This window comes from Haliotis rubra, unplaced genomic scaffold, assembly GCF_003918875.1.
Source record: "Haliotis rubra isolate DU_JTF1 unplaced genomic scaffold, ASM391887v1 Scf510, whole genome shotgun sequence".
Taxonomy (NCBI): Eukaryota; Metazoa; Mollusca; class Gastropoda; order Lepetellida; family Haliotidae; genus Haliotis; species Haliotis rubra.
Window position 1 is genome coordinate 325,815 of NW_025767203.1, and position 27,380 is coordinate 353,194.

The 27,380-nt window shown below is 40.4% G+C and overlaps 2 protein-coding genes and 1 long non-coding RNA gene across 3 annotated transcripts in view; 1 reads left to right on the plus strand and 2 right to left on the minus strand.

Moving 5' to 3' along the window:
• Window positions 1-4,041: 4,041 nt before the first annotated feature.
• Window positions 4,042-16,329, minus strand: LOC124292275. Its single transcript, XR_006902403.1, has 3 exons — window positions 14,843-16,329; window positions 14,491-14,809; window positions 4,042-4,077 (listed from the first exon to the last, which is right to left on the minus strand). It is a non-coding gene; the product is annotated as an uncharacterized LOC124292275 (long non-coding RNA).
• A 2,045-nt stretch (window positions 16,330-18,374) lies between these two features.
• LOC124292274 (dynein regulatory complex subunit 6-like) lies at window positions 18,375-26,732 on the minus strand. Its single transcript, XM_046729335.1, has 3 exons — window positions 26,674-26,732; window positions 24,946-25,016; window positions 18,375-21,976 (listed from the first exon to the last, which is right to left on the minus strand). The coding sequence occupies exon 3, from the start codon at window positions 21,405-21,407 to the stop codon at window positions 19,125-19,127; it is 2,283 nt and encodes a 760-aa protein (XP_046585291.1). The 5' UTR covers window positions 21,408-21,976; window positions 24,946-25,016; window positions 26,674-26,732; the 3' UTR covers window positions 18,375-19,124.
• A 50-nt stretch (window positions 26,733-26,782) lies between these two features.
• LOC124292268 (deleted in lung and esophageal cancer protein 1-like) overlaps window positions 26,783-27,380 on the plus strand; it is a 42,950-nt gene continuing 42,352 nt past the window's right edge. The window contains 1 exon segment of the mRNA XM_046729330.1: window positions 26,783-26,872. The gene's annotated coding sequence lies outside the window, so the exon portion shown is untranslated.

Sequence of the window (27,380 nt, forward strand, 5' to 3'; positions counted from 1 at the left end):
GGTATCTGTATGTCATTTTCTTGCTGCCTATTGTGCCAACATCGACCAACACAAATACAATAGATACACTGGTATCTGTATGTCATTTTCTTGCTGCCTATTGTGCCAACATCGACCAACACAAATACAATAGATACACTGGTATTTGTATGTCACATTCTTGCTGCCTATTGTGCCAACATCTGCCAACACAAATACATTAAATACACTGGTATTTGTATGTCATTTTCTTGCTGCCTATTCTTCCAACATCTACCAACACAAATACAATAGATACACTGGTATCTGTATGTCACATTCTTTCTGCCTTTTGTGCCAACATCTACCAACACAAATACAATAGATACACTGGTATCTGTATGTCACATTCTTGCTGCCTATTGTGCCAAGATCGACCAACACAAATACATTAAATACACTGGTATCTGTATGTCAAATTCTTGCTGCCTATTGTGCCAACATCGACCAACACAAATACATTAAATACACTGGTATCTATATGCCACGTACCTTCCAGATCGTTGTGACACTATGACCAAACATGAATAAAATTGATATACTGGTATCTCACGTTCTTGGTCTTGAGCAACCCATGCTTGTCGTAAGAGGCGACTTACGGGATCGGGTGGTCAGCCTCGCTGACTTGGTTGACACATGTCATCGTATCCCAGTTGCGTAGATCGATGTTCGTGATCACTGGATTGTCTGGTCCCGACTGGATTATTTACAGACCGCCACCACATAGCTGGAATATTGTTCAGTGCAGCGTTAAAACAACCAACCAACCAACCAACCAACCAACCAACCAAACCTTAAGGAAGACACAATCGTTATGGGCGGTATCTTTATCGAGTTTCTACACTAACCTCTATTCCAACATTTGGACGGGTCAGGAAGATGGGCTGCCTTGCCCAGCTAATCGATGTCTAATTGTTATGTTTGCAGTTGGGGGTCAGGGACTTATGTTAGATGAAAAGTGAGTTTGGGCAATGGTGTCAAACCTGGATCTTTCACCTGGGTGAGGTCGGGCATTCCATCAGTGCAGGATCAACTCCCCGTGGGCCCGTGAAGATCCGGGATAGAATAGGTCTTCAGCAACCCACGTGCTTGCCACAAAAGGCGACTATGATTGTCGTAAGAGGCGACTAACGGGATCGGGTGGTCAGGCTCGCTGACTTGGTTGACTCATGTCATCGGTTCCCAATTACGCAGATTGATGCTCATGCTGTTGATCACTGGATTGTCTGGTCCAGACTCGATTATTTACAGACCGCCACTATATAGCTGGAATCTTGCTGAGTGCGGCGTAAAACTAAACTCACTCACTCAATCAATCACTCACTCACTCACTCACCTCCCCGTGGTGATTAGGACAATAAACGAGACATCTAACTCTGCCAGAGTGTGCTGCTCGATAACCTCAGCAGACGGGTTAATCTGTAGTATTAGTTATAGCTTGATCCGCGGACTAAATGCCCCATAACAGGCTCGTTGATACACTTTGCCATGTCAAAGAGGCTCGGTAAATCAGTGAGTGAGTGAGTTGGGTTTTACGCCGCTTTTATTCCAGCAATATCACGGCTGTGGACACCAGAAATGGGCTTCACACATTGTACCCATGAGAGAAATTGAACCCGGGTCTTCAGCGTGACGAGCGAACGCCTTAACCACTAGGCTACCCCACTGCGCCCGCTAATTAAGAGCGACAAACTATTTACGTAAATAATGTCTGCTGTAGGAGCCGGACTGTATCATAAAAATAAACATGTGTTTCTGAGACACCAGCAAATAGTGATGATACCAGGTGTTCCAGAAAAGACTGAGGTGTCCTACCGGCTACACTGTCACAAACACACGCTCAGGTAAGTCAATCTTTTACGTTTATTGATAAAAATGAAATCGTCAGCACTGTCCCAAACACACGGAAAGGTAAGTCAATTGTTTACGTTTTTTGATAAAAATCAGATAGTGATGATACCAGGTGTTCTCGAAGAGGTTAGGATATCCCATTCTACCGGCAGCACTGTCACAAACACAGGGGAAGGTAAGTCAATTGTTTGTGTTTATTGATAAAAAAAATCAAATTATATGTACTGACGGTGTTCTCGAAAAGATTTGGGGTGTCCTACCCTATCCTTCAGGTCATCTCATCCTCGGTGTTCAGGGTATTATATTTTCCTTGTTTCCTTGAAACAGTAATCACAAGGACATCATATAAGATATGGATACATATTTGAAAGAAAGGATGCATTAATGTGATAAATATATCCATTAAATATGCGGAACATATACATTTCGAATTCTGACACGTCAATGTCAGGACATGGCAGAAATAACCCGGGTTAGAATTAATTTTCAGCAACCCATGCTTGCCGTAAGAGGCGACTAAGGGGATCGGGTGGTCAGGCTCGCTGACTTTGATGACACACGTCATCGTATCCCAATTGCGTAGATCGATGTTCATGCTGTTGACCACTGGATTGTTTACAGACGACCGCCAAATAGCTGGAATATTGCTGAGTGCGGCGTTAAACAACAAACACACCAACAGACATGGCAGAAATACAGCCGATGTGACTTAACTCACTCACTCTGGCGGAGAGCGGAAGGTCGTGGGTTCGATCCCCGACCGCGTCATACCAAAAGACGTTAAAATATGGTACTTGTTGGTCCCTACCTGGCGCTCGGCATTATTGGGTACAACAAGGACTGGTCGTCTCGGAGTCAGTATAATGTGTCTGAGTGGGGTATTTAAGCTTCACTGCGGTATGGTATCTCAGTGGGCTAGCACTATAAAACCAGCTTCAGTCTGGGCTAGTACAAGCAGCCGCACATACACATACACACGCATGCACGTCGTCATGTGAGCGAAATATTCTCAAGCACGACGTAAAACCCAATTTCACCTCACCTCACCTCACCTCACTCACTCTGGCACGTCAGTTATTGGAGTCAGAAGAGTTTCGAGTTTCACAGCCATCGGTTTTTGTTATTTTCTCAAAAGAGTAAAGACCACAACTATAAGAGGCTATTGACTTGTCTATCGGATATAATACTATTTTAACTAAAAGCTATTTAAATTAAGACAGCTCCAAGTCCACTTACCAAGTGATTGCTGGTGGAGTTACATCTCTATTATCCCTGTCAACGGATACGTGCGCGCTCGATTTTCTTTCAGAGCTTCCCGAGAAAGTGCTTGCAAGTTAAAGTCACATTACCACGTCACGTCGAGTTCAGGTCTTTGGCGTGCCGGGAGAACGCTTCAAACACTAGGCTAGCTTCGCGCAAAGTCTAAGTATGTCTGTCCTACCGGTAGCCATCGCCATTTGCATAAAACGTATGTTCGTTTCCGCATGATGCCGCACCCAAAACTCATGCGAGTTATGTCCCTTGTCTCAGGAAGATGTTTCGGGCAATCGTACAAAGCTGTCCACTCACTCACTCATCCACCCACCCAAAAATCACTCACTCACAGATTCCCAAGGCGTCAGCAGGATTTTGAGATCTTGTGTACTTGGCGTCGACAAATATTTCAAATAATTCTACCAAAACACATACAAATGATGTGATGTGAAATCTGATTGGTCAAAAGGAGGGACATACAAGGGAGATAAGTCGTGATTGGCACGGTGGCGCTTTGATCGAGTTGCAAAATACCAGCCAAGTTCGGCAAGGGTGGAAACGTCACTGTTATGGTCAAATAACTCTCTTGCCTGGGTATGATTCACGAAAAGACAAAGACATTTTCCAGTCTGGTTTAAACCCCATGAGATCGATTATGTTGGTTCTAAACCAAGAAACATCATCAAGGCGAATGTGGTATTCGAACCGAGGATCAAAGATGTGTAGTAAACTACAGAATATTTGTACACATGCTGTGCTTTTAACAGCTATGTCCGATCTGTTTGCATAAAGACTGACTGAGTTTAGTTTTACGCCGCTTTTAGCAATATTCCAGCAATATCACGGCGGGGGACACCAGAAATGGGCTGAACACATTGTACCCATGTGGGGAATCGAACCCGGGCCTTCGGCGTGACGAGCCAACGCTTTAACCACTAGGCTACCCCACCGCCCCTTGCATAAAGACCATGTAGATAAACAAATAAATAATAACAATAAAATTGTTTTTTTAAAGCTCCAATAAATATCTGTGCATCTCTCATCCCGAAGCCGCACGAATGGTTCAATGGGGGCGGTGGGGTAGCCTAGTGGTCAAAGTGTTCGCTCGTCACGCCGAAGACCCGGGTTCGATTCCCCACATGGGTGCAATGTGTGAAGCCCATTTCTGGTGTCCCCCGCCGCGATATTGCTGGAATATTGCTAACTGCGGCGTAAAACAATACTCACTCTTGCTTGTTTCCGGGGGTAACGAAACTCAGACAAGGAGAATCAATGTGACTCAGCGTCGTCGTAAGTCATTCTTATTACATAAATAAATTTGGGCTGAAAATTGTTTTCATCCAAACCTAATTGAAAACAGGATATGGGGTAATTCCAAACTTCATGGTTTTCTAACGTATTAGCTTCTCACTAATAGAAAGATTGATCATGAAGAATATTTGTCTCACAGTAAATATATGGCCACTCGTCAAGATCACATAGAAGTGAAGGCCAGCTAGCAGGGCCATGACCTCCAACTGACTTGGAGGCTTAATCTCTAGTCTGCACGGGCTAAATCTTGATTTACGTAGAGAGGGAGATTTATAGGACACCAGGACTGTAGATTAACCTCCGTAAAGGCAGCTCATATGACGAGGGGAAGGAGTGAGACTTAACACGGCCAATGTTGTATGTCGTTGTTGTATTTTGGTTGATGTCTGTTGTGCGTTGGTGTCATCTGTCGCAAGTTGTTGTTCTGTTAATTGTTGCCCTTGATCTGTTGTAGGTCGTTGTCGTTTGAGTGCTGTTTGTGGTGGGAAGATGTATACAGTTAGGTCGTTGTCGTTTGTAGATTGCTGTTTGTGGTGGGAAGTTCTATACAGTTAGGTCGTTGTCGTTTGAGTGGTGTTTGTGGTGGGAAGATGTATACAGTTAGGTCGTTGTCGTTTGTAGATTGCTGTTTGTGGTCGGTGCATCAAGATCTGATGTCGTCTGTTGCAAGGTATTGTTCTCGGATACTTGTCCTCGATTGGCTGGGGTTTCGTTGTCGTTTGACTGCTGTTTGTGGGAGGAAGATATCCTGTATTCTCAGTTGTTATTCACTGTTCAATGTTGGCTTCTGTTGTGGGTCGTTGTATTTTGTAGATTACTGTTTGTGGTAGGAAATTTTCCGCAATGCTAAGTTATTATTCTCTGTTATATGGTGTACCTTTGTAGGTCGTTGTCTTTTGTAGATTGCTGTTTGTGGTAGAACATTTTCCTCTATGCTAAGTTATTATTCTCTGTTATACCGTGTACCCCTTTGTAGGACGTTGTCTTAAGTAGATTGCTGTTTGTTGTAGGACATTTTCCTCTATGATAAGTTTTTTATTCTCTCCTATAACGTGTACCCCTTTGTAGGTCGTTGTCTTTTGTAGCTGTTAAGGTAGGTACCAACATGTAGATTCAATGCAGGTTGTTGTTCTCTGTCTCTGTCACACGTCGTTGTCTTTGCAGACTGTTGTGTGTGGCAGGTGCTAACAAGTAGATTTGATGTCTTCTGTTGAAAGTTATTGTTATTTGTTGTCCTTTGCTGTAGATCGTTTTCTTTTGCACATTGCTGTTTGTTTTAGGATAAGGTCCTCGGTGTATGATTCACTATTCGGTTTACAATGGTGCAAGCTCGACCCGTTCGGCATCTGAAAACACAACAGAACTGCTCATCAACGGACCATCCATTTTGCTTAAATTGTGGAGAATTAGTTTTTCTCTTTTGGGCAAAGCGTAAACAGCCCCAAGGCCCTGTCCTGTTGAAAGCACTCCGAGCTGATCCATGAAATTAATATCATAAGCAGTGTCTTCGTAGTTTCGCTGGAATAATCGACCGATTCCAAGAGAAACGTCTTCCCCGACATTGAACAGCTTTACTCCACGTAGTCTGTTGGATGAAGGATTTTAGCAGGAACTAAAATTAAAGAAACAAGCTTTGAGAAAAAAAGTCTTTAAACGTTGAAAATCTAACTCAGATGAAGTGAATATAAAAAGAATGTTGGAAACATGCCAGGTTGATTACAACCAGAACCTTGATGGGGGTTTGCTCCACATGTAACTTATCGTTAATATTGATGCATCGAGAAACGGCTAAAGTACCAAACCATGCCACCCTCCTTTGGAAGCCCCAGTTTCACACCGTCCATACGGCTGCCACTTATGCTTCGTTTCATGGTAATTACACAGCAGAAAACAGCCAAAACGTAAAACAATTCATTAAGGTTATAAAGAATGAAAAATGTTACTCTTCTTCTGAGACAAATTTACATGTGTTTGATATTTAATGGAAATTGCAAAGAAATGCCAATCTTTTCGAAACCTGCGTTTGATCATAAGGAATTCCTGTAATAACTAGAGAAGTCTGTTGCGGAAGTCGTCTGCTTCAAAGATACGCACCTGCGGCTGCAGAATGCGATGTCACGTGACATCAAACAAAACCGACAAGGCAAGGAAAGTGATATAATATCTCTGAGGGCGTATCTTATGAATATCAATGCGCACTGATCTTTAATCGCAATTTACATTAAGATGCAATATTTGGATTTAAACGAATTTAATGATTGTGGACGAGGTTCGTTGATTGGCACCGTTCCTATGGGGGAATCGACACTCTGACCCAGTTGACTGTGCATTTAGATGCAAGTTGTGACCTTTTTTGCAGGAAACGGCATCTGTTTGAATTACGTCTCTTGAATGGCCTGTTTTGCTAATGTTCAAGGCTTGAAAACATTCCACCCTCAAAGCGCTTCCTCGCGGGAGACGGGTGTCATCAGTTCCTAATAAGATCAAATCTCTGCGGGCAGAACGTAATTAGTTTGTGTTTTGTCACACAATTCCAACTTCTCACTGTTGGCTCTGTAGCGTCTTTTAAGCAGCTTGATTGTTGTCTTAAAGAGCGATATGAATGTTTTATTTCGGCATTTGATCTGCTTAAATATGCGTAACGGAATGAAAATTTCTTGTCGACTCATCACATCGAAGCAAAGCCTTATATTTCGTTATGCAATCACGTGCTAGAGTTTCGAACGTGGATGCAAGTGATACTGTGGCCATCACCGACGGCGGTTTTGCAGCAGCGTGGCCTGGTTTCGGTTGTGCGACTAGCAATTGGAAGCTGGTGAAGCAAGTTCAAATCAGTCCTTAAAATTCGCTTTAGAGTAGTTTGAGGTTCAAATCACTCTGGAATGCTTTCAGCCCAGGCTCAAGCCATGCTCCCCTGAATTTCCTTGATCAGATGATGGTAAACTGTAGGGGTGTAATAACCTTGATCTGTGTTGATTGTCGGGTTGAATCGTTTGATGGTGATTGCCTCTAAGAGCTGTCTTATCTTGTAGTCTTACCGGTTGGCATCAAGGATGTTGATGTTGCTACAAAGGATGGTATGGTTCTGCTGAGCTTGGGTGTGGCCGGAAATGGCTTATTCTGAGTATTATTCGTCACAGACGTCTGATGTTCTGTGATTCTCATGTTTAGGGGCCGGAACGTTTCACCTGTCTCCTGCCTTTTGTCCATCTGGCTTCAATCATAATTTGTATGACAACAAGCAGAAGTAATGTCAACATATTGTACATCAACCTCTTCATTTGTATAAACTCAAATGCCGTTCATGCATATATTCTCCTTGTTCATAATGTTGTTTATCATTTGCTTGATATCAGTGCTATGCTAGGAGTACCGGGATCTACACCGAAACGTCCCAGCCATTGCAATAAAGAAGTTATCTATCCATAAAAACTGCCACACACACCCCCCCACCCCCCCCCACCCCTTCATCCTACCAGCATCTATATACCAAATAAAGAAGTCAGGCTCTCCTACTAAGTTCCTAGCGCTCACTCAAGGCTTCGATCTGGTTGGCTTCGATCAGTGCCCGTCGTGGTCAGATCCATCCCCAACATCTTTACAGCATTTTTCACTCCTCCCGTTCATTTTTTATCTACATTTCTAAAGGATTAAGACATTCACCCGACCTTCTTCTAACCTGATGATTGTTCATTTGTGTCGACCTAAATTATGATTTCTGTGAGGTTGGTGTGAATGAAATGATCTCTGTATACTACTATTATATGATGTGACACAAATGGATCGTTCCAATTCTAAATAGAATGTTTGACTGTAAAAACAGTCTCTTAATATTTACACCACTTGGTATCAGGCGTAGATTAAATTTATATTGTGGATCGAGACGCTGTTTCGGAAACTGAGATGCCAGTTTAGCTTAGACACATCCGACACAGCATAGTGGCACGGAACCTTTAACGCCTTTCGTTATGACGTGATAGCGGATCGAATCCCCGCCATCAGCTCTCCGGGCTGACGCCTTACCCACTAGACCACGAGCAAGAAACTGTTGGGTATATTTAGAAACAACTGTTAAGAAAACCCGCGTATGAAACACTGCCTCGTCAGCTCAAACAACCGTGAAAGTGTGTCAGAGACAATCTCATTAAACTCAGATCTTTTACCCTTATACGTTACCTCTAAGCTTCGTGATCTAAGGATTCCCCCGGCGTTGGTTTCCTCAGGTGAACTATCTAATCAGCCAATTATCCTCGGGCTTTTAAATTATCTTTAACATTTCAGCGAAGCATTCGAACCATAATATCTCATTTCTGTATCTCGAAACCGTATAAAAATAGTCCGAATGCCCATAAAAAGTCGCGCTTGTGGATATTTTAAACACCCAATCTTTCTCGAACGCCATTGCACCCGGGAGTATTTTCTAAGCAGTATTTGTATCCTATTTGTGTTTTTTGTACAAATCGAAATTTCCAAATCGAGGTGCTAAAGAATTAAAGCCGAATGGTTTTAGAAAGTTGGCATCTGGTTAGCTGAAGAACCCACGCATCCTCTATTTAGACTGAGGGGTCAAAAATAACTAGACACGACCTCCTGTGGTGGTATCCACAGATCCTCACTGAGATCGGTTATAGCATCTGAGAGAGTGAAAGACCTGATTTTAACTAGATTGTCTTAGGAGTCATTTACAGCTTTTTTGTAAATCATCGGTCGTTCAGATACCAGTGCAACGGTGAGTACTTCAAGGTAACCTTTACGTCACCCATCACTGGAATATTGCTGGGTGCGACGTAAAGCTAAACTCATCCATCAGTCATTTCCCTCAAAGCAACGTCATGCGTTGACGTCTGATGTTCGATGCTTAGATGGTTTGTGATGAGTAAGTGAGTGAGTTAAGTTTTACGCCGCACTTAGCAATATTCAAGCTATATGGCGGCGGTCTGTAAATAATCGAGTCTGGACCAGACAATCCAGTGATCAACAGCATGAGCATCGATCTGCGCAAGTGGAAACCGATGACATGTGTCAACCACGCCAGCGAGCCTGACCATCCGATCCCGTTAGTCGCCTCTTACGACAAGCATGGGTTACTGAAGGTTCATTCTAACTCGGACCTTCACGGGTAGATGGTTTGTGGTAGACCACAGATATCTATGACCAGTGACACAATGGGAATATCGATTTCATTCCCCGAGTCAATCAATAATTCTGTTTCTTGTTCATCATTCCCACAGTCTTGTCCGCGGGTTTCATTAAAGTTCAACCCGTGAAGATCCGGGTTAGAATTGATCTTCAGTAACCCATGCTTGTCGTAAGAGGCGACTTTCGAGATCGGGTGGTCATGCTCGCTGACTGGGTTGACACATGCCATTGTATCCCAATTGCGCAGATCGATGCCATGTTGTTGATCACTGGATTGTCTGGTGCAGATTCGATTATTTACACACCGCCGCCATATAGCTGGAATATTGCTGAGTGCGGCGTAAAACTAACCTCACTCACTCGCTCACAAAAGTTCAATATATATATCACGCTACTTTAAAGCAATGACAGTTGTACAAAGGAGGAGGCAGGATAAAAGCCCTTTGAAGCCCACGGGAACTGGCAAATTTGACATTTCCGGAATTCTTTGAAATACTGCATGAAAATATTTGACGTATACTGATGACTGACAGGTAGTCATTTGTTCTGTTCGGGACTTCCGGTATAATATCAGCGAAAATGAAGAAAACAGGCGTCCCAGGTCGAATATTTAAAAAAATCACAATACATTTGAAACGTCATTAACTAAATGTCTGAAAAGCAGCTTGGGTAAAACAACTTCAAAGTGAGCTTCCCTAAAACTGCTGACATGAGTATCTTCAACACGGAACAGCAGAGTCTGACACCACTCTTAGCAATATTCCAACAACATCACGATGGGGGACACCAGTAATTGGTTTGACACATTGTAACTATGAGGGGAATAGAACTAACGCATTACCCACTGGGCTAACACACCTCCCTTCTCCCTACACTGTGACATTTCCTTCCAACCGCCTCCGTGGTGAAGTGGTTAGAGCGTCCGCCCGGAGAGCGGAAGGTCGCGGGTTCGATCCCCGACCGCGTCATACCAAAAGACGTTAAAATATGGTACTTGTTGGTCCCTGCCTGGCGCTCGGCATTAATGGGTACAACAAGGACTGGTCGGCTCGGAGTCAGTATAATGTGTCTGAGTGGGGTATTCATGCTTCACTGCGGCATGGTATCTCAGTGGGCTAGCACTATAAAACCAGCTTCAGTCTGGGCTAGTACAAGCAGCCGCACATACACATACACACGCATGCACGTCGTCATATGAGCGAAATATTCTCAAGCACGACGTTAAACCCAATTTCACCTCACCTCACATTTCCTTCCATTTGGAAAAGCCTAAGATATGTCAAATTACAAATTAATAAGTGACTGTTGTGATTTTTATGCACCTTTTAAAGTGAGTGGTGAGTATGGTTTTTCGCTGATTTTAGTTATGTTCATATCACAGCAGAGGGCACAGGAAATGGGCTTCACACATTGTACCTATTTGGGGAAGCAAACCCAGGCCTACAGCGCGACAAGCAAACGCTTTGAAGACCAGGCTACCCGTTCGCCTTGATATTGTAGCACTATTAGTATACATTATATATGGAATTCACTGAGGTATAAAAAGATAACATTATTTTACATAAATACATGTAATACGCCAATGCTCTCTGACAAATCAATCGCAAAAACTGATTGTTTATCGACTGCTCGAGAGCAGGGAGATTAGCTCAAAGTAGTTTTAACGAGGATTTTTGCCTATTCTTAATTCTTCTCAAATAGTCAAAATGCAGCAAAACACGAGAGAACTATTGTTCCGGTGCCAGCAGTATTCCATCCCAATGTGGGTCTTGCGTCAGACATAAGCCGCCCTGGGCATCCAAGTAATTAACTCTTTACAACAATGTGTTTTTCTGAGGTCAAAGGTATTGATTGACAACCGCTATACAATATCCTATTTATTCATGGCACTTTTCTTCCTAATCCTGACATATGTGTATTATCAAAGGATTCTACTATTTCCATCAGTTAGACGATGGCAACTGAGGTGGTGGAGCGAATTAGGGTTCAAGGTCGCGTTCAAGATTAGTCCTTTGAGGTGAGGTGAGGTGAAATTGGGTTTAAGGTCGTGCTTGAGAATATTTCGCTCATATGATGACGTGCATGCGTGTGTATGTGTATGTGCGGCTGCTTGTACTAGCCCAGACTGAAGCTGGTTTCATAGGGCTAGCCCACTGAGATACCATACCGCAGTGAAGCATGAATACCCCACTCACACACATTATACTGACTCCGAGCCGACCAGTCCTTGTTGTACCCATTAATGCCGAGCGCCAGGCAGGGACCAACAAGTACCATATTTTAACGTCTTTTGGTATGACGCGGTCGGGGATCGAACCCGCGACCTTCCGCTCTCCGGGCGGACGCTCTAACCACTACACCACGGAGGCGCCCCTGAGGTGGTGGAGCGAATTAGGGTTCAAGGTCGCGTTCAAGATTAGTCCTTCGATAGAGCAAAGTGCATATGCCGGTGTTGCTGCGTTCCCATTTTGGGCGCTAACCCGAACCGATCAGTCCTTGATTTACCCCCTGGTTGGTTGGTTCGCTTATTTAACACTGCACTGAGCAATATTCCAGCTATATGGCGAATGTCTGTAAATAATAATGGAGTCTGGACCAGACAATCCAGTGATCTAACAGCATGGCAATTGGGATACGATGACATGTGTCAACCAAGTCAACGAGCCTGATCACCAGATCCCGTTAGTCACCTTTTATGACAGGTATGGGTTGCTAAAGACCAATTCTAACCCGTTCACGGGTCCATTTTCTAAGGCATATCCTCACAAGGCTACACATGTAATATAGATTGCCGCCATATAGCTTGAATATTGGTGAGTTTGGCTTTGAATATTGGTGACCTTTGGCTTAAACTAAACTCACTCATTCACTCACTCACTCACCTTAGGAAATGTCAGTTGACATTACAGGAAAGTGAGTGAGTATGGTTTTACACCGCTTTTATCAATATTCCAGCAACCTGAGGGAAACCAGAAATCAGCTTCACACAGTGTTCCCATGTGGATAATCAAACCAGGTCCAACAACGCTTTGAACATTTTACTACCCAACCAGCCAAGGAAAACACCAAGTAATGGAGGACATTGATGTTTATTTCTTTGGTGAAACACACAAGCACACGCATTCAGAGAAATCAGGGACAATACACTTTGAAGACATTTCATTATTTACCAGTTTTCCCATATTTATCATCACAAAGTGACAGAAAATGTCAAGCAGTCTATTACATATGTTTTGGCACAAAAATTGTTTGATTATCAAACTGATTTGACAAGAAAATATTACATATACATTCCAATATCACTAAATCGTACATCTGCTACATATTGAACTAAAAACTCCACCTTGACAGTTATGGTCAATAAACAAATGTGTATACACAAAGAAAGTACATATACACATTCATCAACATCTGTTTGATACAGCCTTCCTTGCTCCTACTCATCTTGACTAAATGCCTGGGCCCTGTGTAGCGGCCATAAAAGTTCCAAGTCCCATGCTTGGATTCAAACTATGGACCTTCTGATCAGAAGTCAGGCGCCTTGTCCACATGACCAAAGAGGTTAACCCCATCAGCAAGCTGACAAGGTAAAGATGTCTTCTGTGGGAAGACTCCACGCCCTGCTACACCCATTTCACAAAACTCTCGTAGCGCTACGACTACGCTAAGTCAATGTTACAGTATAGGAAGTACGAATGCTACAAGAAAAGTTACGAGATCTAAGGCTTACGAGAGCTCTGTGAAATGGGCCCTGGCCTAAATCAGTTTTGTACATTCTTTATCCCTGGGCCACGTTTCACAAAGCGATCGTAGCGCTAAGGTGATCGTAACTCCCATACTTTAACTTACGACACTCATATCACTACGATTGCTTTGTGAAAATGGGCCCCTGGGCCTAGATTTTCGAAGCTCTCTTAGTGGTAAGACAGTCGCAAGTGCCATACATTAACATTAACTTACGACTCTCTTAGCGTTAAGAGAGCTTCGAAAATCTAGGCCCTGGTGTTTAATCCAAAGACTGAGAGCAATTCCATATCTAGAAATACCCAGCCTATAACTGATGATCTGATGACCATCTGAAAACAATATTACAATATTGATACAACATATGTCCTACCTATGCTATAATACATCTTATTTTTGTAGATTCGTAAATGAAACTTCATAATAATTATCTTATATAGCTTAGCAAAAAATAATTACTTTACTACAACTTCCTGTTAAGGAAGATTCTTGACACACAACGGCATTTCTAGTTCCTATGTAAAGTCATAAAACTGTCTAAAATATTGTTCTATAAACCGGCACCATAACTCTGTCATGATAATAATAGGTCATCATCAATTTATCTAGAATATGTAAGTTCTCATTTCAAAATAGTGTCCTGATATCTATATCAATATTGCAAATGAAAGACAATGATTCACAGCTGAAAGTCATTGGTGCAGGAAAGCTTCCAAAATGTTCCTTTTCATTAAACAACAATCACTGCCTTCTACGACTTAAAAGACTTCAAAGTATTAAATAATCACTTGGGATTCATTGGAACCTTTATGTACAGTTCCTTTCATGTCCATATTCGACTAAACATGTGATCATTCTGATAACCATCTCTGTAAAGTAAAACTCAGGTACATTTAGATGACAGTTTCTGTGAGTTTGTACCTAAAAGTTAGTGAGTTTAGTTTTGTGCCGCTTTTCACAATATTCAAACAATCTCACGGCGGGGACACCAGAAATGGGCTTCACACATGGTACCCATGTGGGTAATCGAACCCGGGTCTTCGGTATGATCAGCAAAAGCTTTAACTACTTGTCTACCGCACTGCCTCCATCTCTTAAAGACTGACTGACTGACTGAGTTTGGTTTTACGCTGCTTTTAGCAATATTCCAGCAACATCACGGCGGGGGAACACCCCGTCTCTTAAAGAATCATCCTACCAAAGTGATGTGATGGAGTTAGCAGAGTGATTGAGTATTTGTGTAACATCAGGGGCTCCTTTCACGAAGCAACCTTAACTAAGGTTAACCTTAACTCCCATTCTTTAACACTGCACTGAGGTTACTGTATTGACTTACGATCACCTTGGTGCTTTGTGAAAGGAGGCCCAGGGCCTGTTTGATGGAAGAACCACAACTGATTCAGGATCACTGACATATATCACTGTGATGAAACCCACCAACAGATTGAAAATAACAAGAATAGAACCAGCCAAATCTCAGATTCAAACCCATCTTCTGAATGCCTTTGAAAACTAAGGGACAAACAGTTGGGGAGCAAATTAAAGAGCCATAGTCAACTATGCTCAGAGTAAGTGTCACTGATGATCAGTTCCACCTGAAAAAAAGTTCCATTCAGAACACACATGGCCAGTGCAGATGCATAATGGGCAAATTTCCATGGGAATAATTCCTCCAGAGAACTATAGTACAAATACCCTGTTACATAAGTGTCGAGGCCTTTCAAGACCAACCTTCCACTTCATATGAAACACAATACTTCAGCAATATTAAATTTAAATCTGTCTCAAGTCACCAACTGCAATTGTCCTTATAAGTAGTTTTGTGGATAACATCTCTTTTCTGGGGTTCAGCAACTACATGATCCAATGATTTTTTACAATGGAGGTACAGGATATCATCATAAAAGAAAGGATATCACACAATAAAGGATCTCATATAATAAAGGATATCATATTAATAAGGATATCACACGATAAAGGATATACAATAAAGGCCATAACAATAAAGGCTATCACACAATAAAGGATGTCATACAATACTTTGAACATTTCACCTAAAACATGCTTCTCAGAACAAAATGTCAAACAATAATATACTGTCTTCAAATTATTCTGTATTATACATACTTATGAAAGTAACATTGCAAGTGTTATGTCATTAATCATCTATCAATGGTTATTCGCTTGAGGAATAGCGTTTGTGTCCTAGCATCCCATTGGCTTAGAGATATAACCAAGTTTGTCATCATTTGGCTCCACAAGGAAGTTGTAGTTACAACAACATAATAATGGAGTGAGTGAGTGAGTGAGTATGGTTTTACACTGCTTTTAGCAATATTCCAGCAATATCACAGCAGGGGACACCAGAAAAGGGCCTCACACATTGTACCCGTGGCGAATGAAACACAGGTGTTTGACATGACAGGCTAGCGATTTGACCACTGAGCTAACCCACCATCCATGACATCACAATGAGTGATAGAACTGAATTTAAACATGGCACTTTGAACATGTTTAAAAGCATTAAGTTATAAAGTCACTGTCAGTTATTGTGAGAAGATCTGAAACTTTATACAGGTCATATTTTCAAACCAATAACCAATTTCTGGTAACAATAGCCAAAGGATGCGGTAGTCATAACATTATCAACAGCAGATCCTAGGATGCCTAAGGGGCATAACTCAAAACTATTCAAAATCATGTTTTGCACATACCTAAACTACTGCAGCACCATTGTTTGACCCAGCATAGAATTATCAATGTGTCAGATGACATAATTAACATTTTCTTTGGAGCCAAAGAAATCTAAATATCCCAAATTGTAAGAAAAATACTCCATACCAATTGAAATTTACATAAGACTTCTGATGAAAATAACAGATTTCTTGATAGGCCGACCACCAGGGTCATAACAGCTTAGGTTACTCCTGTTTCCTGATTCTCATCAGTAATATCTTCAGATTGGCCTCCAACAATGTCTAGGAGTCCTGGATGTGTCTGGCAATGGTCTGGGGCAGGGGTGGAGAAGTCAACATCTACAAACATCTTGCATCTTATTGAGGGACTGTTCAAATTATGTATTTTTTATATTTTTTTATTATTATTATTTTATTTTATTTATTTATTTATTTTTTTTTTTTTTTGGGGAGGAAATGATAAAAATTAAGGGGGAGGCGGGTCATTCATTTGTACATGATTTGCATGGGCGGTTACTTGTTTTGTTGGTAAATTTTAGGAGGGGATCATTCACATTGTACATGCTTCTGCATAAAAATCATCAGCACCCCCCTTGCTGTATATTATGAACAGTGCCTTAACGCTAAATAGGTATACAGAACACTATACATCATGGTCATCAGCACACAAGAACTTCAGACACTAACAAGAGAAGTGCATGTTTGGTTTCACAAATGTTTGTTATATTTAATATGCCCTTAAGAATTCATATTTTAGGTTTCTAACTTATGATTTATTCACATATTTATTCAACTTTCTTCTTCTTGGAAGCAAAAACCCGAAACTGGACCCGCAGTTGACAATAACGAGGAGTAAAGTTCCAGCCGCATTATAAAACTAGCTACCCATGGTCAGTCTTTACATGGTTTTATCTGAGTATTTGTCAAAATTATTATTACTTGTGAAAAAAATGTTGGTATAAAATGAGGATTTTATAGCTGTATATAAATGCAAAGATCAATTACTACTGATCAATAAAGATAGATCAAACATATATTCAAATGCCCTTCGAAAATGTAGCAAAAAAGAAGAGCAATACAACTCAATTCCATGACATAATACATGAAATAATCAACAAAATGAGAAACAGCCATCCAGTCATGAAACAATAGGCTATTAGCACTGTCATGATACTTAACTACAAACTTCACCAAATTCGATCATTATCAACAAAAAAAGACCTGATCCCAAAAATATTACATAACAAAAGACAAGAAAATATATTCAGAACTGCTGTCCAAAATTAATTCATTAACAAAAAAACAAATATCAACATTAAATACCAATGTATGGGGTACAGCAAAAAGTTAGGTGATTCACATTTTCTGACCAACAATTTACATCTGATGTAACGGTATTTGTCTTGTACATTTCTAAACCATCTACTATGATGCAGAATCAGGGGGACAGTAATTTACATCTGATACATTTGAGTTGACTAACTTATAGTCCAATAATACAGTTATATTATTCTAAAATATATATCTTCAATAAAATCTACATAATTAAACTCCTAAAGGAGCTCAGAACAATTCGTGTTTGGAACTGATTCAATCCAGATTGGCCCAATTACTCGAGACTTGAGATGACATTTTTAATATATTTTCTTTGGTGCAGAAGAATTAAAAGTCTTTGAGAGACATCTAAAAGTTTAGAATTCCTAATTGTAGTAAATGAGCTGCATATTTATACATGTTTTACATAATACTCTTATGATAACTTCCATAACTTCAACATTTTCTGTGAAAAGCGCCTTTCCTTTTTCAATTTCATCATGTATCTTATTAAAATATTTCCATGAGTGCAATGAGTTGTATGCATCTGATACTAGTTTCCTTGCCTTCATTCGATCAGCTGATCGCTATTGGCAACAAATTATCCTTTAACTTTGAAGTACTAATGCCTTTATCATGATGAGAAAGAACCGAATCACAAATACCAACAACAAGCACACCCAGTAGCATCATAAATCAACATGGCTGCCTTTGAACATAAACCAAGATTTATCTGCCTTCTACCTTATACTAGTACACCCAGTACAGTCCCTTACCCAGGAGATGTTGATACCCAAGTTGAAGAAAAGGACAGACCAATTTTATTTCTTGTTTTATGGATCCTCCAGTCATATTTTTTCAAGAATAAAGAAAAAAACATTTTTTAAATTTTCCCCACTCAAAAAAAATTCCTGTTTTTTGGGGCCAAAAAAGTAAACTTACAACAAAAAAATTTGGGGTTGTTTTTTAGCCCCATATACACTTCATAAATTGCCAAAAGTAAAACACTTTTAGTATTTAAAAGGAATATTACTTCGACTGGTGAGTTTTATTTATATTTTTTTTCCATCCAGCCTTTAGATTTTCTGAGGACAAAAACCTTAAAACAAGAAACAAAATTGGTCTGGCCTAAGAAAACAACTCGTCAAATTATCCTTGCAACCAAAATGTTTGCGTTAAAAGATTCTTGAAAATCAAGTTTGAACACAAAGAATCTTAAGAGAAACACCCTTAAAACAAGTATTACCAAATGAAAAGATAGAACAAATAGTTTGTACCCTTAAACACAAAAATGCTTGAATGTACGATCCTTCAAAGCTGTTTCTGTCATTTCTTTGTCAGTTCTGTTGACTGCCATGTCTTAACTAACACAATTCAAAATGGTTCAGTTGTTCCGTTTGCGCTGTGTCAAATTTTCTCAACCCAGAACTCACACTTGACATTATTTTCAATAGATTTGAGTGACAACAGACTCAGCTTAATTAGACTTAAAAAAACCTTTACAGGCACTTATTGACAACTTTTTTGTCTCTTCAACTCATTCCATACAAAGATTTCACCTTAACAAATGGACAACGTTTTTTTACCAAAAATGGACTTGAAAAAGATGAGAATCACACAGAAAAAAGGCACAATGAACACATTTAGTCTCAAATGGTCATATATTTATTTAAATTTTCCCTATTTCATTAAAAAAATGAAAAACAAAACTTTTAATTGGTCTTTCTGATAACAAATAATTTCAATGAAAGAGAATTTGGTGCTGAAAATATGGAGTTTCAGCTAAGTAGGAGCTTGTCATACCTGGAGGAGTCGGATGTGAGGAGTCTTCTTGGGGATGAGCGAGATGCAGAGGTTGCCCTGCTTACCATTAGCCTCAACTTGGGAGGTGTTAGTGATTTTCACATACCTGTCCTCAATGTCTTTCACCAGCTCCAGCACCCCACTGAAGGTGATCCTCAGCTGATCCCCAACACTAACCCACACCCCGATCAGAGGCTTGCAGTCACGGAGGATCCGCTGAAGGCCGTCCAGGGTGATGAGTTTGTTCCGACAGATCATCAGGCTCTTCAAAGATTTGCTGTAGTTTGCAATAGCAATCAGTGATCCATTTGTAAGCCTCATAGACTGGATGGCTGAACCACCAGAGATGTCCAAAAAGTGGAGGTTATGGCAAGACCTTACAAGAACCTCCACAGCAGTATCTGTGATCAGGAAACAGCCCCTGAGAGACACATACATCAGATCTGGACAGTGTTTTGCCAACTGTTTGACAGAGTCATTAGCAATCTTGGAGCAGAAGCTGAGGTGAATGCTTGTCAGATGGGAATGGTTAGGATGAGGGAAGAATCTGTTTACGTAGGCAACTTCTGATAATTGGGAAGCATCTTCTTCTGGTGTTGTCGGTTTTGGAGGATCTGTGTCTGATGGTGACGAACACTCTGACACACAGCAGGCAGACATTCCTGTTCCTTTGTCTATCACTATGGACTTTGGCAGTACAACTACAGGCAAACCACTGTCACCATTAAGATCCATACACAAGCTGGATCCAATTGTACTGAAGGTCTGTACTCCTGTAGGACTCTTAACATCCTCAGACTGAGTGACACGTTTCTGACTTGGATTACAATCAGTCCCTGCTGCTGCTGCTGCGCCAAGATTCTTGTCTTCATCTGGATGAGATGAGACAGTTACAACAGCACTTGTTTTAGAAACTGATACCAAAGAAGATTCTTCAGGAGCTCTGGGAGCTCTGTTTTCTGTTGGATCATCTGTTATTGTTTTGGGTTCCTGTTCTTTTTTATTTGTACTGATACCTGTCCCAAGGTAAGCATCTAGATTTATCTTTGCAAGGTAATGGCAGGTCTCCAGGGAAAGATTACTGAGCCATCGACACTTGGCTAGAAGGAGAATGATACTCTTGGAAGTCACATGGATGCACTCGGTGAGGTTGACATGATACAGCCATTGACAGTGTTCAGCTAAAGCCATCACAGACAGGTCCGTAATCCCTCCACATCCTGATAACCCAATCTCAGTCAATTGTGGGCAATTTTCCGCTACTGCAGTGATTCCAATGTCAGTCACACCATCACAGAAGTTGACGTCCAAGATCTTTAGTTTGGGACATCCACTTGCAATTGAACTCAGTCCGACATTAGTAATATTACAGCCTCCTTCATGATGTAATCGATTCCCGATAAGTTTCTCCAGATTTGGGCAATTGTCCGCTACATGTCCCACACCGATATCAGTGATGTGGATGCATCCTGTAATATCCAGCTCTTTCATGTATGGGGAACTCTCTGCAATGACCTTCAGCACCTTGTCCTCAATTGGAGTATGTGCAAGACCAACACTGACCAGATTTGTGGCAGTGCCTCTAATGCCAATGAAAGCGTCCTGAGAGATATACTGACAATGAGCTAAAACAAAACTTTTAATATTCGGGCAGTTTTCAAACAAGCTTGCAAGAGCATCATCAGACAGTTCTTCTGAATCTATGACAATCTTCTCCAGACGTGGACATGAGACAAACAGCTCCTTCAGCTTTCTATTCAACCTTTCCGGCTCAGCTGAACAACCGAAATCATCAAAGGACACTGACTTGAGTTTCTTCAACGTTGACAGGTAAGCCAGACAGTTGTAGATATTAATATAGCTGCAGTCATTAATCTCAATTCCTTCAAGATTGGGATATTTCTCAACCAGATATGCAACACTTCCATTACTGACTGTAGTCAAACTGAAGTTGATCGATTTGATTTGAGGACACGATATGTTCTTGTGAATGAAGGAGACATCAGTGAGATGAACAGCCATGCCAAAGTCCAGCTTCTCAACATGATGAGCAACACTCTCCAGCAGAGCGAGGAACGACTGATCCGTCAGGTGATCTCCGATATGGTCAAGGTCAAGGTGTTTCCAGAGGTAGCGATCGTAGCTGAGCTCATACCACAGTTTACAAGTCTGTCGGACAGTGTTGATGATGTCCTGGATCTCAAGGAAGGAGAAGATGTGAAGGAGGACGGTGTGAGGGAGATCACAGAGGACGAGGGATTTGTCTGGGAAGGACATTGTCCTCTGTTGATCGGTCCTCAAAATCTTCTTGTTACGTTTCCATTGGCTTGTTCAGATATCACATTAAGTCTTGCAACTGACTTCATGTCTTGACATCAGCTGAATCTTGATACACAACAACACAGGAATCCACGACAAACCAGGTCGGTCTGACAGCAAAACACGACCTCACCACACGATTATACCTTGTCTTGACATTCCAATACACACTAAAGTCAATGAAAGACTATGGTTACCGTTTAAAAATAGATATCTCTATTGAAAATGTTTCATATAAAAATGCATGCTTTCACACTATGAAATATACAAGAAATATATAGACATATATGTCTTTTCACACAAAGCCTTTTAATAGCAGGCATAGTGGCCCTAAAATGCACATTTCAGTATTTTGTACTGAACTAAGTGTCGAAAGCTGTTGTACATCAACAAAACAAAGTTTCAAACAACAGCCAACTCATCAGCTGAAAAGCCAAACTGTCTAACACAGGATTTGTGGAGCACCACGGATTATCTTGCAGGGATAAATTCAGTGTTGTAACCATGGAGATTGCCCCCTCATCCATCTGAAACAGAAAGTCAGTATTAAAACAATATTCCTGTGATACTCATTGTAGAATTGTTTTTGATGATGTGTCCTTACCCTAATGACTGAGAGAATTATAATTGTTATAAACCTGATTGAGCTTCCTGATGAGGGATCAGTCAGAGGCCCAGATAAGCTGCGTATCCTAAATTATCCGGTAAAATAACGATAGAATTGGACGATCATTGAAAAATAATTTGTATCCGGGTAAAATAATAGCATTACGCATTGAAAAATAATTGTTGCGTACCAATTACGCATTTAAAATGTTAGATACACAAAAAGTTTAAAACAAATGCGTACGGAATATATTTATAAAAATCACTTGAGTAATAAAAAAGACATCGATTGCTATCAAGTTGTACTGTTAGTATAGGACAAGTGTTGTAATGTCAGTATAGGATGAGTGATTTTTCTATGAAATAATTTCCATTATATTTAAGTTGGTTTTGATTAGGTATGACATAAGGCAGTACATACCTGCTTAATAAACTTACTCAATGACATAATACTTAGGTGAGTAAAATGACTGAAATATGCACATATTTGAAAGCAGTGGGTAACGGAAAATGAAATACCCACTCAACATTCATAATACCCACTCCAAAAAAATACAGTGGACACAATTCCCACATGAGCTAAATCTTATCTGGAGCTTTGGATCAGTCATCTTGCAATGGAATGACTGCTGGCAAGTTATGACTATTATAAACCTGATTGACCTTCCATTACTGTCTATAAACATTTTCAAACAAAAAAATAAAATTCATGATTCATTGAACTGCCTTACATAAACAGAAGTTTGAAACCAATGATTTGTTTTGTCTCAATGCATGGTTCCTGGTTAAAGGGAGATAACTATGTTCCATCAGAACAGGGCTTAGAAACAGGATTTTACAAAGCTTCATTCAAGTTATGTTTGTTTGGAGTTGAATATCAAATCCCCCCAGTTCAGTAATGTTTCATCTATGTGACAGCAGCGAAAAAAGTCAAATCTCTAAATAGAATCCGACCAGGTTTATCAGTGAGGTGCTCTACAATTGTGCTATATTATGACAGTCTATATATATTAAGGACACATGCAACTTAAGAATAATAACTGGATTTTTGAACTTACCAAGCTTGAAAGATGTGAAAAGATCTAAATCAAAACATTTTGAAATACAATAAACCATAAGTTGTTTCCATAAAGTTGTATTTAATCTTATTTACTGACCAACTTAGAAGACCAATCAAACAGTAATGGCTAATTTCACTATCATTCATTGCCATAATTTGGGAGAAAGTGATTGAGTTTGGTGTAACACCAGTTATAGCAGTATTTCTGCTATAGAGCAGCATGTCACCTTCATGTGGGCAAGTCTGAACAGATGCAAGCCTTTGTGTTGGTAAAATGAGTATGCCACTCAGCTGAGTTCATGAACCTTTGTCAGAAACACAAGTGGATCATGTCATGCAATTTAGTAACACTCGAATCAAAACCATTTTCAGTAAAACCAAACAGAATCTTAGAACCTCACATTCTTAGAAATTTGTTTTGCCAAGGGGGCGGTGGGGTATCCTCATGGTCAAAGCGTTAGCTCGTCATGCCAAAGGCCCAAGTTCGATTCCCCACATGGATACAATGTGTGAAACCCATTTTGGTGTCCCCCGCTCTGATATTGCTAAAAGCGGCATAAAACCATATTCGACTCAGTCAGTCAGTTGTTTTGCCGAGACTTGTGCAGATGACCAATGACAAACATGATTTCACAACTCATCATAGTTTGTAGCAAATCTTTATTGAACATGACAAAAGCTTAACCAAGTTACTATGGCTTACACCAATCATTTAGACTCTGTGGGGCAGTCCTAAAGAACAAAACTCCAAGACTGACAGGTCAGGTTGAGAAACCTTCTTGGCTTGCATGCTGAACTTCAAACATTGTGATATGATACCTATATTCATTTTGTCTGTCATTCCAAGCACTTTGTACCTACATCCCTTGTGCCAACATATAGTCATAAACACTGAAAATATATCATTCATAATCACTGAGATGACACAGCAGGTATTGTTCCTTCTGTACAGGTATAGAAATACAATCGAGCACCGTTGTATCGATATTCATGGGACCAAGAAAAAATATCGAGTTATCCAAACTTCGAGACATCCGACCAGGGCATATCATCACATATCACTATGAAAGAAAACAAAACGCTTCTCAGTATGTTTTGATTCGAAACTATAATCCGTTATCAGTAGTGTTCAGTCGTAACAGTGAGTACTTCCTAATTAATTCCTTCTTAATTAATCCTAATTAAATAACAACTCAATTAGCTGCATCCCTTTGATTCATCCCACACCATTTGTAAACGTGTGGAGACAACCTCAGTTCAGAGGGATACTTGCCCATGAAAGGTAGGCGAATATCGAGTTTCTTTGCAAATATCGAACTAAAAGGGTAATTTTGGCTTGTTGGGACCATGAAATTATATCGAGATATCCAAAATATCGAGACATCCGTATCGAGTTAAAAGAGCTTGAATAATGACAAATTATGAAAGATCTTGTTGGGACCGAGATGTTATATCGAGACAACCGAGATATCGTGTTATCAGAGTTCGACACAACGGTGCTCGACTGTAGTTATATATAACGTAACATGTCCTCTACATAGAACTGTACACATTATTCCCTGAAAATACCCATGACAATCTGGGTCAGACTTGATCTTCGGTAACCCATGCTTGTCATAAGAAGCGACTAACGGGGTCGGGTGGTCAGGCTTGCTGACTTGGTTGACACATGTCATCGTATCCCAAATGCGTAGATTGATGCTAATGCTGTTGATCACAGGATTATTTACAGACTGCTACCATATAGCTGGAATATTGCTGAGTGTGGCGCAAACCTAAACTCACTCACTTATTCCCTGAAAATGCATAAATGAATGATTCCATGGTTACCTGCAGCCTTGATCATTGATGACCTTTGATGAGGAGAATGTCCTGCTTACATCTCTCTCCATCTGAAGCACCTGAAGAGTGAATGTATAATTATTGGGCAGGACCGTGTAGTCATACACTGGAAGACTGACTGACTGACTGAGTTTGGTTTTACGCCGCTTTTAGCAATATTCCAGCAACATCACGGCGAGGGGACACCAGAAATGGGCTTCACACATTGTACCCATGTGGGGATTCGAACCCGGGTCTTCGGCGTGACGAGCAAACGCTATACCCACTAGGCTACCCCAACGCCCCTACACTGGAAGAGATGCATCCTGGTAGTCAAACAATACCGCAAGGATACGACATGTATGTTCATGTCAAATCATGTGCAAATATTTTGAGTTTAAAGATTTCAGATGATGCTCCAAAGAAATAAATACATGTAGCTGTAGATGCATATTTGGAGTGGCTATTTCCAGCAGTAAACCTCTTGACTAAAACGCTAAAAACTTAATCCACTAATTAAGTGAGACTCGTGAGACTCCCAACTATGCTTCTCATCAGGAGGAGGATGCGCAGTCAAAGCGGCCACAGAGACTCAGAAAACCTCCTAGACGCTTTGAAGACTATTACATGGACATTTGATATTTCCACGTAAATTGTGACGGATTATCCGTATTGACTTCTCCACATGAACATTATGTGCCCGAATGAATGCAGTATCATCAGCATTTCCCCTGTTTTATAATATATTTTTCCACTTTTCAGAATACAAGAGAAAAGGAAGTTGCGCCAGTAGAGGCCCTTCACATTATGTTAGTTGCCAGCAGTTGTTGGGAAAACCCTTTTGAGTGACAACCTCGTGTTTCCGGTTGTTCCCCCCCGGCAATTGTTGTTTTGACTATCACAGAGTAAAGTGTGTTTACCTACGCTAGTTTTCGGTCGTTGTCACTCACAGGCGCAGTTCCTTTTGCAATATTTGACTGACAAAAGGTTGCGTTTCGGAAACATCATTAAATGAGCAGGAAGTAATTTGGCAAGTGTATTTTCTTGTATCGATACAGAAAAGCCTTATCATGTATCATGTCATTTAATGAGCAGGAAGTAATTTGGCAAGTGTATCTTCTTGTATCGATACAGAAAAGCCTTATCATGTATCATGTCATTAAATGAGCAGGAAGTCATCTTTGGAATGTATCATGACATCGAATGAAAACACACAAAGCACCAGTGCACTAATGCATTGTTTTAACCTTAATGTTTATAAGGCAGGACTATAGGTTGATAACCTTGAAATGTAAGGGCATGTCAATTAGGATACTGGAAATCTATCCACAGAGATATGTACCCAACTATAAAGGCTAACCCAAGCTAAAATTCCTGATTTACTATATAGATCTGTCATATATTTTGCAGGATGCTGATATACTTCAACAGTGAGGGTATGGTTAGTATGCTTACTGACATAACATTATATCCGTGTGCTTCCGATAGATAATCAGGAAACTGTTAGTCAAGGTTTAACTGTATACAATATACATCTAGCAAGTGAACTGTGACTAAATAAGTCCTTTGTGACGTTTGCTGGTGATGACAGCTCTCGGATAGCCGACCAGAAATGAACATCATCAGACTTCTACAAATGATTGTTAGAGAGTTTAAATATATTGAGATCACCTGGACGGCTCCACACACCATACCAAACGATTTACGTGTCGATCTAGTTAAACAACAAACAATTACCGATCACCAAACTCCATATAACACTTCTTGTGAGTCAGCTGGCTGTCAAATTCATTGCGAGTTACCTCCCTTGCCGGAAGTACTCGGAAGTGGGTTGGAGGAAAGAAAGTGCCTGACAACACCGACAACAAAGTGAGATTTCTGCTATGCAAATATCTTTACACTGATCGTACTTATCATTCAAGCATAATTGTCAAAGGTATTTTGAAATCAATACATTTAATGCAAAGAGATGGGGTTTTTTCAGTGCATATTACAGAATTACTTGCCACTTTTATTGAAGGTATACTAAACGGGCACTTGTCAATTGTTTTCAGTCCAGTTGTTGAATTTAAAGTTACTTGAAAGTCAAGGCTCATGTCTTCTTAATTTCTTAATGCCGATATAAAGTTACTAACTGCTATTGCATTCTCTTGTTGCTGTTTTGTTAACCAATTATTTTATTTTTGTTATTTTGTTATTTTGTTTGATTTACTTGAAGACACAAATCAATACGCAACTAGGATAGCCCAAGTGCATGAACAGAGGTATATATTTGGGATGCAAAATTTATTTTTTGTCATAGATCCTATCGTGAATTGTACAACAGTTGCGTCAGTTTGGTCTGAATGAACTGAACCAATTATTTCATTTTCAATGTCTTTATTTGACTTGGTTGGATTTTAGTTGCTACAACACTTCAGAATGACAAAAGTGTTATAAAACCA